The sequence below is a fragment of the Panthera uncia genome (assembly GCF_023721935.1).
Source record: "Panthera uncia isolate 11264 chromosome D3 unlocalized genomic scaffold, Puncia_PCG_1.0 HiC_scaffold_9, whole genome shotgun sequence".
In the NCBI taxonomy this organism is placed as follows: Eukaryota; Metazoa; Chordata; class Mammalia; order Carnivora; family Felidae; genus Panthera; species Panthera uncia.
The window spans coordinates 4175142-4190710 of NW_026057587.1; the positions used below are offsets into that span (position 1 = coordinate 4175142).

Genomic DNA, 15569 nt, shown 5'->3' on the forward strand with positions numbered 1-15569 from the left:
TCCCTGTAGTCCCCAGGTGTGTGTCTGCACGTTGCCCGGTCCTTCCAAATCACGTGTCCCGGGGGCGGCCTCTCTTACATCAGAGAGCACAGAAAACGGCGTGGGAGCGGACGAACAGGAGTGACCTTGCACCTGTGTTTTCACAGCGACAGTGGCCGCCATGTATTACAGCTACTACGTGCTGCCGGATGGCACCTACTGCCTGGCTCCTCCCCCGCCCGGGGTCGACGTGGCCACCTACTACGGCGCCCTGCCCGCCGGCGTGGCCGTGCCCAGCTCCGCCGGAGTGACGGCCGCGGCCCCGCCGCCCCCCGGGACCACGCCCCCGCCCCCCCCAAGCACCGCAGAGTCGAGCAGCGGGGTGACCTCCACCATCACCACAAGGTACGCCCACTTCTGCCCCTCACCTGGCACTTCCGCGTTCGTGGTTTGGGGTTTTTCATCGGGGTTTGTGGAAGATCTCAGGGTCCAGATCCCCGGTTACAGAGTTGATGGCATAACAGAAATTGTCATGTCGTAAACACTGAGAAAATTGATTCCCGGTCAGCACCCCGCATCACCCCGACCTTCGTATCCTTAGCGCCCCTCAACCCTCGTAACCCCCCGTCCTCGGCACCCCACGCTGCCCCGGCCCCTGTGTCCGGTCTTTCTGATGTGCTGACATCTCAGCTGGGCGGTACTAGGGAAGGAAGACCAGTGCAAAGCAAAGCTGCAGTTGTCAGCAAGAAACAGGCTTTTGTAAGAGTTAACGCAAGTGACTCCCACAAGCCGTAGGAGATGGGGTTCTGGCTGTCAGACCATCGAACCGCCGACCTAAAGTGACGGTGGGCAACGGGGCGGCGTCCAGGTGTCTGCGGAGTGAGCAGGTGCTTTGTTGGGGGCACCGGGTGCCTGTGCTGGAAGTCGACAGAAACTTGGATGTTTCTGCAAAACGACCTGCCTTCTGACTGTGCTAGGAAAGGGGGTGTGAAATGAGAACGTGGGGCTGCACTGCCCACGTTCTCTTTTTAGCTTGAAAAAAAGTCAACGCGTGATTGACTCTCGGCTGCCTCTAAGAATTAGCTCGTGGGGTGCCTGGGTGGCTCAGTCACTTAAGCATCCGACTCTCCATTTCAGCTCAAGTCGTGATGCCAGGGTCATGGGATGGAGACCCGCATCGGGCTCTGTGCTGAGTGTGGAGCCTGCTGGGATTCTCTGTCCCTCTCTCTCTGCCCCCCCAACCCCAATAAAATTTTTAAAAAAAGAATTAGCTCCTAATTGGAGGGAAATGTTAGGGGTGAACTTGTTTTCATGATTGAAAGTCTTAATTTCCATAAAACCGCCATTTTTACCCACTGGCAATGATATTTTGGTCCCTGTTTTAAACCAGAGGACTTTGGTTAGTTTTTGTGTTTGAGGTCACGCTCAGAGCCGCCCCGTGTGTGTGTCACTCACTGCATGTGGGTGCGGCCCGGGACGCTGCGAGCCCTGGGCAGCGCTCTGCGCCGGTGCACCTGCCGGCGGTCTCAGGAGGCCCCCGCACCGTGTGACGCGGCTCTTCTCCGCAGTGCACTTGCTCCCGTGGCGGCCATCATCCCCCCGCCCCCCGACATTCAGCCTGTGATCGACAAGCTGGCGGAGTACGTGGCTCGGAACGGCCTTAAGTTCGAGACCAGCGTTCGTGCTAAGAATGACCAAAGGTGAGGGGAGGAGTGGCGTGTGGTGGACGGACACGGGTGCTCGGCACGTCACTTAGCTTGTCGGCAGTCTAGCTGTGTTCTCTCTTCACCGCGGTTAGTCCTACGTGTTTACGTAAATACGTCTTACGACCACCTTGCTGAATTACCTGCAGTCGGGTGGGGGGGGGGCTCGTTTGTCTTGTTTTGTTCTTTAAGGAGGAATGTCGAAGCACCCGAAACGGAGCTGGCACCCGTGCTTTTCAAAACTCCGCCATTCAGGGCACCCGGGGGCTCAGTCGGTTGAGCGCCCGATCACGATCTCATGGTTCACGGGTTCGAGCCCTACATCGGGCTCTGCGCTTGGCACGGAGGCTGCTTGGGATTCTCTCTCTCCCCCTTTCTATGCCTGTCTCCCGATCACACCCTCGCTCTTTCTCTCTCTAAAACGAAGAATCTGCCACTCCGCGGGGAGGGAGGGTGAGGCGGGTGATGGGGATGAAGGATTGAGCGCCGGGCAACGCACAGAGGTGTTGTCACTACACTGTGCTCGGGAAACTGCTATGACTCTGCGTGTGAATTAGGTGAAATGAAAATAAAAACTGAAAAAACATGTGTGCCGGGTAAAAAAAAAAAAATACAAGTTAAAAAAAAGGTGTGTGTTTGTAAACCAAAACCGAAGAAGCAGAAAACAAAAGAATCTGCCATGTAATGAAATCCCGTTCCACGCCTCGGGTGTGAACCATCCAGCGTGAGGTGGCGGTTACAACGTTATAGCACGAGTGTAGGCGAGCCCCGCGCCCTCCCTACGCCTCGTCTCCCTTGTCCACGAGGTGGGGAGGGTACGGCCATTGCCTCTGCCGAGGCGGTACCTGGCTTGAGTGGGTCGCCGGAGGGTGTCGGGGGCGGCGTCTGCCGGCGGCGAGCAGGCAGGAGGAACCCTGGCGCCGGCCGGGGCGCGTGCCCGCACGAGTGACTCACCACCCTCTCCGCTCCTAGGTTTGAGTTCCTGCAGCCCTGGCACCAGTATAACGCCTATTACGAGTTCAAGAAGCAGTTCTTCCTCCAGAAGGAAGGGGGCGACAGTGCACAGGTGTGTGTCTGCAGGGCAGGGAGGCTCCGGGTTCTGGACGCAGCAGGGATTTTGTGCCTACGGGCGGGATGCAGGAACGGGCTCCTGAGCCCCTGGCGCGGACGGTCGTGCGCAGCACATGCCGTCTCTACCCTTCCCCGCCTCTCAGAGGTGAAACCGGTGTCTGGGGTCCGCAGTCACAGTTCACTGATGAGCCGCGTGTCCTGAACACAGCACCCGCGCTCTCCGAGCGTTTGATGTTCCGGTGGCTGTTACTTGTGACTGCTTTGGGTGGAGGCCACATGCCATATTTGTACAGCGTCTCCTTCCGTGCATAAAACGTAGACGTGTGTGCACGGCTGACGCGGGAGCTGCGTGGTGCACTCCGGGCCGCAGGCTTCGTCCTCGGGCGGCCTGCCCCCGGGGCCGCGTCCCCACGTGTGACCCTCAGGCCCACCGGACGCTGCTCCTCCTGCCCTTCGAGTGCTGTCCTGTTCCACCCCCCTCGTTACGTGGCGCCCTCACGTTTCGTTCAGACCCGCTTTGGTAGATGGCGTAGGCCTTGCTCGCTGTCCGTGGGTTTCTTCGGACTTCGCGCCTGTGACCGCTCAGACTGAAGCGTATGGCTCACCTGCGGGCGGTGGGCACGGCCCCGAAAGGGTTCTCGGGCATCCGCGTCCAGAGAAAAGGCCGTGAGCATCGGCGCCCGGTCGGTGTTAGAGCTCTAAGACGCGTTCTGTGCTTCCAGAGGGAAAGCCTCACGCATACTCCCCTTTCCGTTCTGCTGTGTCAGACAATGGCAGGTCTGAGTTTCCAAGAGTGTGTTCCTTAGTGCTGTGTGAGCGGTAACACGTGGTCCAGCGGAGTCTGTCGGTCTGTCCGTGACCCATCCTGGGCGGTTCCTTACCGAGCAGCTCATGGTCACGTTTATTGTCTAGGCTGTGTCAGCACCAGAAGAGGCCCCGGCAGAATCTGCCCCTGAAAAGCCAAGTGACGCTGGGGAGGACGGTGTGTGCGAAGAGTCGGCCGACGCAGGAGGAAGAGGAGGCCCCGGGGGGAAGAAGGAGGCGTCGTCCAGTAAGACGGTCGCAGACGGGAAGCTGGTGAAAGGTATGCTGCTGCCCGTCTTGGCCTTGCGGGGTTCCTTCAAGTTCGGAGAAAGGTGCCTCTGGCCGCAGGGCAGGGGAGTCACCGCTGGTGTCAGATGGTCGTAACAAAGCTTCCGTGCGCCACGGTGCTCTCCTGATTTGGGCCCGTGTGGACCTGAGCTCACGTGAGGTGTCCCTGTTGTGGCAGTTCAGTGAGAACGTTTAGCGTGTTTCAAACGATGTTTCATATCTCCTTGGACTTCTGACAGCACACTTGGGTGCACACTGTCGTACTAGTGAAATCAGTCGTCTTTATTTGTTCAGTGGCACGTCCCGAGGCCTCTACCGGGCAGGACTGCACTCGCTGCATTTGGTTGCCTTTTGTGTTCTTGGAGTTCTTCATCTAGCAGGACAGATGTGCATGGAAGGAAGCCAGTAGAATAAAAAGCGGGGAAAAGCTGACACAGGCACGTTAGCAAAGAAGTGAGCGGTCAAGTGTGTGACGATGCGTTGATTCCCGCCGTGTGGAGACGAGGAAGCCTGTGGGGAGGAGGGGTGCTCGCCGGTGTCGATGGTATAACGGTGGTCCCGAGACCAGGCTGCCGTCCCCGGTGGAGGCTGTGCAGGCGGGGCTTGGAGTGGCGGGTGGGTCCCGGGGAACAGCCTGGAAGGTGTCCATGGCCAGCTCGTGGGCTCCCAGGGGCCAGATCAGAGGAGCAGCTGCATCCAGTTGGGTAACTTTGTGAGGACACTGGGCACAGGACCGCCTGGGGGTGTTGGTGGGACCGCTGGTCAGTCACAGAGCTGCAGGAAGGGGAGTGGGAGAGGGAGTGGGCTCGTGGGGCAGAGGCGGAGGCCAGGCAGGTGCAGGGTTGGGGAGGGCGGCAGGGCCCGGGGGAAGGCCTGTGCTTTGCATTGAGGGGCCTCGTGGCACAGGATGGTGATCCAGACTAACCAGACCGGCCCCGATGGGTGACAGCGGGGAAAGTCGCCAGACCGGACATGCACACAAGGGTCTTTGAGCCTCTCGTTCCAGGACTTACCTGAGCACTCGTGCTCAGTCCCTCACCCTTCCCGGCCGCCTTCAGACGCTCGTTGAAGTAACAGAGGAACGTAACGAGTAGAGAATAAAATCTGTTGTTGCTACGGAAGCGGGGGAGGCTCTTGCCGTCCACGTTGCGGGACAAGGCAGCCCGCCCAGAATTCCCACCCAGGGAAGAGAGGGACACTTCAGGACTCGGTGGCAGTGAGCCCCGGGGGAGCACACTGTCAGGCAGAGAGGGGACAACAGGCGGCCTGCCCTTGAGCCAGGGCCACCTCCACACCCGCACGGTCGTGTGGCACCTGGGGCGGCAATGTCCCGCTTCCCTCCCACCCGCTGCCCCAGGCCGTCGGCTCCAGACGGGCACCACGGCTTTGACGGCCCTGGCTTGAACCTCAGCGCGCAGGCGCCAGGAGCCAGAGTGACTGAGCACCAGGGCCCAGTGCGGCTGGCGGTGTGACCTCCGCGTAGCCCGCTGAGGACCAGCCTCCACGTGGTAAGACAGCGAAAGCCTGAAAGTCAGACCCGATGAGAAGACAGGTTGAAAATTGTTCTCCTGTCCCAGGCAAGAGGACGGAGGTGGCAGCAAAGCATCCACAGAGAAGAACAGGCAGTTGTCCCCCGGGAAGAGAACAGGCCCGTTGGTGCGTCAGACCCACGTCTGCACCGCAAAAGCCAGATAATTAAGGTGTGTCTGAAATTCTGAATGAGCAGTATTCTGGATGCTATTGGGCACAGACTTTTACAAAGTAGTGAGAGAAAGTGAGGACGATGAGAATGTTTCTTCTTGATTTTTTTTTTTTTTTTTTCCTTGAAGATTTTCTTTTTAAGTAATCTTTACACCCAGTGCAGGGCTCGAACTCCAACCCAGGATCAAGAGCCACACGCCCCACCGACTGAGCCGGCCGAGTGCCCCAGTGAGAATACTTCTTGTCAGGAAATTCTCACACGCGGTGAAAACCTCAAATAAAAACCTCATAACCTGGTGTGCTCATGTGGAGAAACAAAAACCGTAAAAGCCTTCAACTCGACAACCTAGAAAGAAACTGTGAAGTGCATCTAAGGAAAGCAGGAGAAGGGAATCCATAACCATGAAAGTGGGAACCGGTGAGAAACTGGTAAAGACCAGTAACACGCACCTGCAGGCTTCCTGCAGAGAAAAGCGGAGGAAACACACGACACGTAGTGCGTGAGAAAACAGTCACAGGCGTGTGCGGTACGTGGCTACCGCGTGTAACTGCACTTGAACAAATCTGGAAATGACTGCAAAAATTCTCTGAGAGAGTGTAACTCGCCAAAATCACCTCAAGAGGCGGCAGCACGACGCATGTGTGGGTCTCAGAGAACTTAGGAAGCGTGCCCCGTTCAGTGGGGACCACGGTGCAAACAGGCAGCTGGCCGGACGGAGTCGAGGCCAAGCTTGTTTCCCACAAGAGGGCGTGAAACCTGCGGGACTAAAGCCACTGCCGCGCGCAGGACAAACTCAGGGGTCCGAGCAGCTTGCTAGCGGCCTGTCGGCCCCTCCCCGAGCACCAGGGATACTAATGCCTCGCCACCCAGCCAACGCAGTCAGCCGTGCGAGCAGGCGAGAGCTGTCCTTTGTCTCCGTCCGTAGGTGCTGAACAAGCATCAGAGTGTCCTTACGCGTGGCTGGGAGAGCTTCTTTACCGTAACAACTGACTCTGTCTTGGGGGGAAAACATAGGATTCCAGATAAAGTATTAAAATGTAAAAATAAGTTCAGTAATCTAAGCGTTGGAAAAGACTTTCTAAGAGTTGAAGCCGTAAATCATAAGGAAAGAATAGTAGGTCCGATGGGGGCAGGACCTGAATAAAGGTAAAGACAAATGTCAAAACGTCGATCACTAACAGAAGATAGAGGGTTCAAATCCGTACCGTAGAAAGCGCTCATCCAGTGACACGAGAAGACACTCACTGCAGCGAGAAAACCAGAGACAGAAGATATGAAAAGATCGCTCACAAAAGAAGAAAGATAGATGGTCAGTAAATACATTTTTAAAGTGTACCTTCACTGGCAAATGCTGTTTTTTGCCTCTCGGGTTGGTGAAGTTGGAAAGTAAAGCTCAGCGAGGGAGAGGCTGCAGGGTAACGGGGACCCGCGTCGGCTCGGTGCAGCATGGGGAAGAGGCCGCCCGGCGCAGGGGCCCCTCTCCGCGCAGATGCCCTCCCCTCGGAGCCGTGGCTCCGCCGGGTATCCAGACCAGGAGTTCATCACTGGGCTTGCCAGCTTTTAGAAATAAAACCTTGGCAATGGTCGTGGGAGACCGTGTACTAAATTGGAACCCCCAGACCAAGAAATAATAGTCCTAATTTTAAAAATGATCTTTATGGGAATAAAGATGTGGGAAGATGCTGCCTGGGGAGCAGAAGCAGGCTGGAACACGGTCCAGCGTGGCCCCGGTTCCTGTGTGCCCGGGAACCGTGCGGGTGACTTTCTCCCACATCTGCGCTGTGGTGGATCTTCCGTCCCGTCCACCTGTGGTTCCAAAGTTTTCCACAGAGAACGTAATGACTTGTGAAGGCTGACGCCAGCAGCAAAGCTTGTTCCCGTGCCCCCGGAAGTCTGGGGATGGGGTCTCCTCCACGCGCGCTGGCTGAGGACTTGCTGCACCGGCCCGGCTCCCGGCCACTTCGGTGCCCACGACAGCCCCGCAGCCTGCAGCCCTCGTGAGCGGGCCGTGGCCACGATGCAGACGTGCAGAGGTGTGGAGGAGAGAGGCCCGGCAGGCTTCCACCAGCTGAGGCTGGAGGAGAAAGAACCAAGCAGGTGGAAGGAGGCAGAGGCGGGGGAGGGGAGGCTAGCAGCGGGTAGGCCGCACAGATGGAACCCGGGGCCAGAGCCGGGAGGGCCGGGGGTTCGTCCCCACCGCAGGGAGCCATGGGCGGCCGCAGCAGAGTCCTCAGATGATCAAGTAACCCTTACACCGAGCAACGGTTTCAGAGCCCTCGCTCTCTGGCTGAGCTAGCACGGGACACTCCTTGGCCTGTTTCGCCTCGGTTTCCTCATCTGTACGTAGGGAGCCCAGGGGCGTCTCTGCCGGGCTTGTGGGTGTGAGGTGAGGCCTGCAGGCTGCCCCACTACTCCGTTTGTCTTAAGTCGGTCGAGAGTCTGTGCCCGGTCACGGGGTCTGGCTGCTCTTTGGCCTTGCAGCTCACATGCGTAAATACCAGACGTCCACAGTAGGCGTCGTGTTAGCACAGAAAGTGTTCCGGAAGCTTTCGTTGTAAAGTCTCGTATTTGTCGATTGCTGACCTTTCGAATTTGGGGTGACAGATGGTTTGAGAATGATCATTGTGAAGTTATTTTGAGGGGCGCCTGGTGGCTCAGTCGGTTAAGCATCCCACTCTTGACTTCTGCCCAGGTCATGGCCTTGTGGTTCTTGAGGTCGGGGCGAGCCCTGAGTCGGACCGCGCGGATAGCGGATAGCATGGAGCCTGCTTGGCCTTCCCTCTGCCCCTCCCCCGCGCACACACGCGCGCTCTTTTTCCCCCCCCCCCCCCCCTCTCTCTCTCTCTCAAAATAAACCATAAAGCTGTTTTGAGATGTAGTACTGTAGTCTCAAGTTAACGAGCAATTTTGATTAACATTTAAGTAAATTTTTTTCGCTTTTTAAGTTTTGCCAACCCTGTTTATTAAAGAGATCGTATCCCTGTAGGCGATAGTTAACGCTGTCGCCCTTGTTTCCTCACGGAGAATTTCAAGGTGTATGAGAGCACCCCACCCGCTCCCGCTGCCCAGCCACAGACCAGGCTTGCCCCTGCCGCTCACTGCAGCCACCCCAGAGCGTTTTCGGAGGGGGTCCCCGGCATCGTGGCCTTTCATCCGTAAATGATTTAATGTACCTCCCGAAGATGGGACTGTTTCCAGCAGAAGCACAGCACCACGGTTAATACTGACTCCCCAGCAGACCGTGTTTGTGACCCCTGTGTGCTCTGTTCTCAGGGGTTGTCGTGCATCGGGGCGCAGTGTGCAGTCAGTCTGAAGCTGTTTTCCATCTGACTTACCAGCTGTGCCTTTCCAAGCGTTTAGGATCTGGGGGTGCTCTCTCTGGGGGTGCTTGTGGACGAAAGGGTTATTGGGGTAGTTACGTGCTTCAAGGCCTGCGTGGTTCTGGAGCCAGAAGTGCAGACGGCGGGAGCCTTGGGGGCCAGCTGGGCCACCCCTCCCCACCTGCGGTCACCGCAGACGCATCCCTTCTAGAACCTGCCCTGTTCTCTTGTGGAAAATCCCAAGCACGTGTACACACAGCGTGGGTGATGGAGCACGCCCACCGGATCCTGCTCCCCCTCGGAGTTAGCTGTTTGCGCTGCACTTTAGAATTTCCCTTCCTCGTCGTTCACTTGAATGTCTTTCGTGAGTAATAATTCGTGGTTTTTGAGAGTGAAGTAACACAACGCAACCAATTAGGTGCTAAGAACCAGCGTCTCTGTGTGTCTGGAGGAGGGGGCTCCGTGAGTCAGTGTTGAGTGGGTGGGGGGACGGGGAGGAAGGCCCCTTCCTTTGGGCCTTTGTATTTCTCTTACTGAAGTTCCCAAACGTTCTAGGGGAGGACTTTGAACCACCTAAGCTCTCATTACGGTGGGTCGAAAGTCTTGTTACAGCTGCCGAGTGGTCAGAGGTGACGCCCAGCACAGAGCGGGCGCCCGGTAAACCGAAGAAAGAAATGGATCCCGTCACTCGCTTTGTGAGAAAAGGCTGCCGTGTACGGCTGGGAGTTTTTAGAAATACCTTTTTATAGCGGAGCCACATCATACGTCTGACTGGTACCAACTCAGCCACGTGCTGAGCCCAAACAAGAAGGAAAACCCCAAGAGGAAGTGCCCCTTTACCAGTGCAGCGGCCCTGGATGCTGCTCTGGGCGCGTTCCTCGCGAGACGCGCGTGGCGGGCCAGCCTCCCCGCGCCCAGCGTGCACTTGAGCGGCCCCCTTTGACAACGCAGGCGTTGCCGCCGCCCCCAGAGGCCCCTGGGCGGGAGACGCGGCTGCACCGGGGAGGCCGCCCCGCAGCTGGCGCTCGCGTGGACGGCGGGGCCATGGGGGCTCTGCTCTGTGCCTCCAGGTACCTAAACATGCGTCACCATGTTCACTTTTCCCAATAGCTTCATTTGCTCCAATAAGCTTTGCGATCAAGGCCAAAGAAAATGACCTCCTTCCCCTGGAAAAAAACCGTGTTAAGCTAGATGATGACAGTGATGATGATGAAGAAGGCAAAGAAGGCCAAGAGAGTTGTAGCGGCACCGCAAACACGACCCCGGCAGTCGCCCCGCCCTGTGCGGTTGTTGAGGAGAAGCGGCCCCAGCTAACCCAGGAGGAGCTAGAGGCGAAGCAAGGTTTGTCAGCACGTTTTACACCTTCTTGAAAGGCAGGCAGTAGCACAGGACTAGCCTCCTAAGCCCGCAGCGCTGGGACCGAGCCCCCAGCCGGGGCACGGCAGGACCTGGGGGCAGCTGGTGCTTGGTGCACGCAGAGAGTTCTCTGTTAGAGCGGTGGGCACTGCCCTTCCTGAGCTCCGGATGCAGTGCCCCCGGCGGCTCGTTCTAGAGAGTGCGTTACTGGGGGGTGGGGGCCTTGGCGCTCTGGGGGCCGCCTCGGGTCGAATGCTCAGCCCGTGATCCCGGCTCAGCTGATGGACCCAACTAGGAGATACCCTTTCGTGAGGCCTTCTGCCCACAGACAGACCCTTCGAGAGGACGTGGGCCGGAGCTGGTTTCCAGACTGGGGCTCGTCTTCACAGGTCACAGCCTGGCCACCGCCGGCCCCCGACCACCAGCAGTGTGTGGGAGGGCCTCTCACAGCCTCTTACCCCTAAATAGGTTCTGTTTCGCGCTACAGCAGTTAGCAGTTCCTGTCTGTCCTAACTGGTTCCCGGACGTTGCTTTTCCTGCACGTGCACAGACAGGTGACACAACATTTCCAGGTGCCTCCTAAGCAGGCTCGGGCCAGTGCTCCGGGTCCCCTCGTGCACGTACCGCTGCGCACGGAACCGTGTGTCGGGACGTGCTCGAACGCAGCGCCCCTTGTCGGGCATGAGCATTAGGGACCCGTGTTCACGAGAGCCTAAGGCTTTCTGAGGGTCTCATGACTCCGACTCTCCCTGGTGTGGAATCCCATCCACCTTCCGACTTTGATTTTGAGGGTGAAATATTTAAAATCCTAATAGTAAGCATTATGAACTAACTGCCTCACAATTCAGCCTGCCTGATTTGTTTACTTATCCTGAAATTTGTGTCATGTTAATCTCTTAGAATAACCACGTTGTATCCCGTGACCCTTTGGCTGCTTGTGAAAACTAAGATAGCGAGGAGTTTATAGAATAGCACTTGTTCTAACCATCACTTTGTTTGTCGTTCGTTTCTTAAGCAAAGCAAAAGCTGGAGGACCGACTGGCGGCCGCTGCCAGGGAGAAGCTGGCCCAGGCGTCCAAGGAATCGAAGGAGAAGCAGCTTCAAGCAGAACGTAAAAGGAAAGCAGCTTTGTTTTTACAAACCTTAAAAAATCCCCTGCCAGAAACAGAAGTCGGAAAAGTTGAGGAAAATCCTTTCGGCGTAGAGGTAAGTGAAAGTCCGCATCAGCATCGCGGGTGAGAGTGGGTGAGTGTGCGTCCTCTGGCCACTCGGGTCCCCGGCCTGAGAAGGGGCTGTCAGCAGACCCTGCTCTTCTGCGGGGGCCGGCGTGCTTCCGCTGTGAGTTTGGGGAAGACCCCGTTAGGGTACCCTGGGGGGGCGGGGGGAACACATTCCCCTGGGGACGGACTCGTCCAGAGCAAGACCTGTGACGTCTCGGGTCCACATCAGCGTCAGTACTTGAATTAAAAAAGAAAACAAGCTGTGGTCGCTCCCGCCTTTTCTGGGGAGGGCCAGCACCTCTGCCAGTGTCGCCCTCCGTTCCCGTGGGCTCGCACGTCCACACACCAGCGTCCCCAAAGCGTCTTTTGTAGTTGCCTTTCCCTGGCACGTAGAAGCAGTCCTGCACTCTTTCCCTTCGGTTCCCTTGACATTTCTGAGAGCCCAAGGCCGTTATTCAAAATAGATCTTGGCCGCATGCAGCCGCGTGGTTTATTTGTTTTGCGTGGAAAACAGCTCACGGAGTTCAGGCCTCCCTCCTCCTGTTGAAGGCCGAGCCCGCGCTGTCTCCCCTCAGGAATCGGTCCGAAGCCCTCAGGCCTGGCGGGCGGCCTCAGAGCCGGGCTCGGCGAGGAGGGCGGGAGGGGTGGGCTCCTGCGGGCTGTCCTCGGGCCGGCCTCGAGTGTGCAGAGGCGCGTGGGGGTGCCCAGGGGGATGCCGGGACACGGCCACCTCCGCTCCTCTCCCTGCACCCCCGAGGCGGGCCACCGGGTGTGGGCCCAGGTGCCCCCAGTCCTGGGCTTCGGGGAGCCACGGCCCTGTGGTGATGGGCCCGGGGAGGCCCGGGACGTAACAGAAGTTGTGCGTGTGGCAGGGGAGCGGGCGCAGGGGGGCCCTGGGTGCACTGCCAGTTGCCTGCGTTGTCCGTTGTCCCCGTGTCGTTGGTGCGGCGAGTAAGAGACTGAGGTAACGGCCACCTGCATGCGTGGACTCAGCCGGTGCCGCTACACGCTCGCGTCTGTTTCCCAGCGACGCTGCGTTGGAATGCAGACTCCGTCCCGGCCAGAATTCCTCGTCGTCAACGCGGTTTTTCCCAGCCTGCCGTGTTGCCTGGTCACGGCCCCCAGAACTCTCTCCCTGCGAGCACGAGACAGGCTTCCGTGTAGGCTTTTCTCCTGTGTCTCTTTCTACGCGGCCTCGCCCACCTGCCGGGTTTCCAGCGTGTTTTACGTCTGCACCACGTACAGATGGGTGTTTACGCTTCCCGTTTGGTCACCGGGTGGATCTTCTTGCGCATCTAGTGGGACAGATTGTGGGTCCTCAATGATGTGAGCAGGAGTGCAGCGGTAGTAGCAGATGGTAATAAACGTCTAACTGCTTTGAAACAGAAATACTTTAATCACCTTGGCAGTTGTCATAACCGGGATTCAACTGGACGGTACTCTCAGCTGAAAGCAGCTTCTGGGGCCAGGTTACCCTGCCCGTGTGTCTGTTCTGCGCGTACCCCAGGCTCACAGGCGGCACGCCCGACCCCCGCTGAGCAGGAGTAGGATTGTCTCGTGCTGGGGACCTGAGCTCAGCGGGAGCAGGTGGCACCCCGGGTCTGTGTGAGCGGACGTGCGCGGGACGGCATGCAGACACCGCCCAGAAGGCCCCGGGCCGGAACCCGGCAGGGTTTTGCTGTGGCTCATCTGCCCCAGGGTGTAGCAGGGTCTGCTTTCGCTGTTACTAAAGCAGGACACGCACGTGTCCAAAACGTTCAGGTGCGAGGGACAGGTATAAAACGGAGAGGAAGTTTGGTTTCCTTCTTGTGTGCTGTTTCACGATTCCTATGGAAATTTCCATTTCTTACTTTTATTTTAGGTTTTTATTTTATAAAATAAACATACAGTTTATTATTATAGTTTCTCTTAAAAAATTTTTTTTAATGTTTATTTTTGAGAGAGAGAGAGAGTGCACAAGCAGGGGAGGGGCAGTGAGAGAGGGAGACACAGAATCCGAAGCAGCTCCAGTCTCCGAGCTGTCAGCACAGAGCCCGACGCGGGGCTCAAACTCACGAACTGTGAGATCGTGACCTGAGCGGACGCCAGCCGCTCAACTGACTCAGCCCCCCCAGGCACCCCTCGTTTGAGCCCTTTTTGAAGCCCCCTGTGCCGTGGCATGAAGCACGCTCCTCTCGTGTGCAGCTGTCACTGCCCTCCGTCTCCAGGACTTTTTCATCTTCCCAAACTGATTCCCGGCCCCTGGCGCCCACATCTCTGCTGTCCGTGTCCATCAGCCTGGCTGGTCCTGGGGCCCTGTGAAGGTGGGAGTCCTACAGTGTCTGTTCCTCAGGGACCGGCTTCTTCGCTTCACGGAACATTTTTCCAGGTGCATGATGCTGCATCATGTGTGTGCGTGCGCTCCATTTCATTCTTTGTGGGTTCTCACGGGAAAACGGATCTATTTCCGTGTGTAGATTTAAATGTCGCAGTAACAGGACCGGACCCTACACGTTATCCCGGTGTTTCCATCCTCGAAGAGCTGTTTCTGTCCACATCGGGGTCGTGCTCGTTGAGGATTTCCTGGATGCGTGACTGTCCGGCCTCTCCCACATTAGCCCTTAACCTGACCCGGTCAGCCGTGGGCATGCACACTGTTCCCGGGGCCTCGCTACCGTGACCGTGACCACGGTGCTGCTCTGAGCCTGGGTCCTGTCTTGCACACTCACTTCGGTGCGCGTGTCCGTGGGGCGGACGCCGGACTGTGGAAACGCTTTTAAGTATCTGCTTTCGTGGCCCCGCCAATGCCGCTTATCACCAGCCTTTGATCCTCGTCCATCTGACGGGCGGAAAGACGGCATCTGTGAGGGTTAGCTTGTGCGTGTTCGCTGCGGGGTGCTGAGTGACTTCACAGGCCCGCTGGCATCTTGGGCCCCCTTCCCCGAGAGCCGCCTTCAGAGCCTCCCCTCGTTGCCTCCTGGCTGTCTACCTGTCTCTTTTCTGTCACCAGTGTCACAGACGTTTCTCTTTGTCCACTGGAGTCTGCACCGCTTGGAACTACTTTGGTTTAAGGAGCACGTGGCTGGACACGACGCATTCAGCAAATCATTCACTTTGCCACTCATTGCACAGGCCGCCGTGGAGCCCAGCCCAGCTCACACTTGCACGTACCGACCTGCCTGTCAGGAGAGGGCACGTTATGTATCTGGGGGTAACCTGAAATGATGTCCTAAGGCGTGTTGATTGACGGGGACGAAGACTAACAGAACGCTAAGTTTTATATAAGTTTTGTGAGACATAAAGATCCACGCAAGTGGTGCTTAGAAATCCCCGTGAACGTCTCACTTTTGGGGTGTGCGTGTGCTCTTAATTCAAAATGAAGGGAAACCGGGGTCTTCAGTTTGAACCCCCCTTGGGTTATGCAGTCATCTGCACAGCGACAGCACATTTCAGGACACCTTCTAGACACCAGCAGTTTGTTCAAGTTAATGATCCTGCTGGGTTTACAGGCCGAACAGGAGTCTGCGAGGAGGTGGGAACAGGAATCAGCCGCGCGTGCTGAGCCTCTGTTGTTTCCAAGGCACCGAGGCCCTCCGGAAGGTGACTTAGAAGCCTGTGTCTTACCCAGATGCCCACACAACCCCTTTTGTCCCCCGGGACAGTCTAGCGGGGCACAGAGCAGCCAACACCAGATGAGCCGTGGGTGATGCCTGGGCCCCCGGGAGGCAGAGGGGCGCACGGCCTGCCGAGGGGAGGGGGTGTCTGGGTGGGGCCTTGAGGAACCCTGGTAATGAGAGTTGACAGGTTGGGGGGACCCTCCAGGGCCAGCGGCGCTCAAGTGGCGGCGGTGGGTGCAGCGCAGCGAGGCCCTGACCAGCACCGCGCGGCACGGGGGGCGGTTGCAGGAGCCGCATGCTGGGACCAGACTGGGACGCGGACGAGCAAGAGCGGCATTTCCGTGGGAAGCCCGCGGCGGCCACAGCGCAAGGGCAGGACACGATGGCAGTCCGGGCAGCCGTGCCCGAGGCGGGGACCGCACAGAGAGTCCTCCGGGAGGGAGCACCGCCGGTCGGATCAGGGCAGCTGGGTGGCTTCAGGAGAGAGGGCGCGCGCTGCGAGAATGACGCACAGCCGAGGTTTCAACGTG

At 58.0% G+C, this 15569-nt stretch overlaps 1 protein-coding gene across 3 annotated transcripts in view; it reads left to right on the plus strand.

Annotated features, from left to right (window-relative positions):
• The window catches only part of SFSWAP (splicing factor SWAP), a 69023-nt gene that overhangs the window by 30593 nt on the left and 22861 nt on the right, over positions 1-15569 (plus strand). For 2 of the 3 annotated variants that reach the window (XM_049620699.1, XM_049620701.1), the window contains 6 exons: positions 147-384; positions 1548-1679; positions 2655-2748; positions 3666-3837; positions 9978-10208; positions 11239-11429. In XM_049620699.1, coding sequence (XP_049476656.1) covers positions 147-384; positions 1548-1679; positions 2655-2748; positions 3666-3837; positions 9978-10208; positions 11239-11429 — 1058 coding nt within the window. The remainder of the gene's footprint in view (positions 1-146; positions 385-1547; positions 1680-2654; positions 2749-3665; positions 3838-9977; positions 10209-11238; positions 11430-15569) is intronic. The other variant, XM_049620700.1, reaches the window with a different exon arrangement.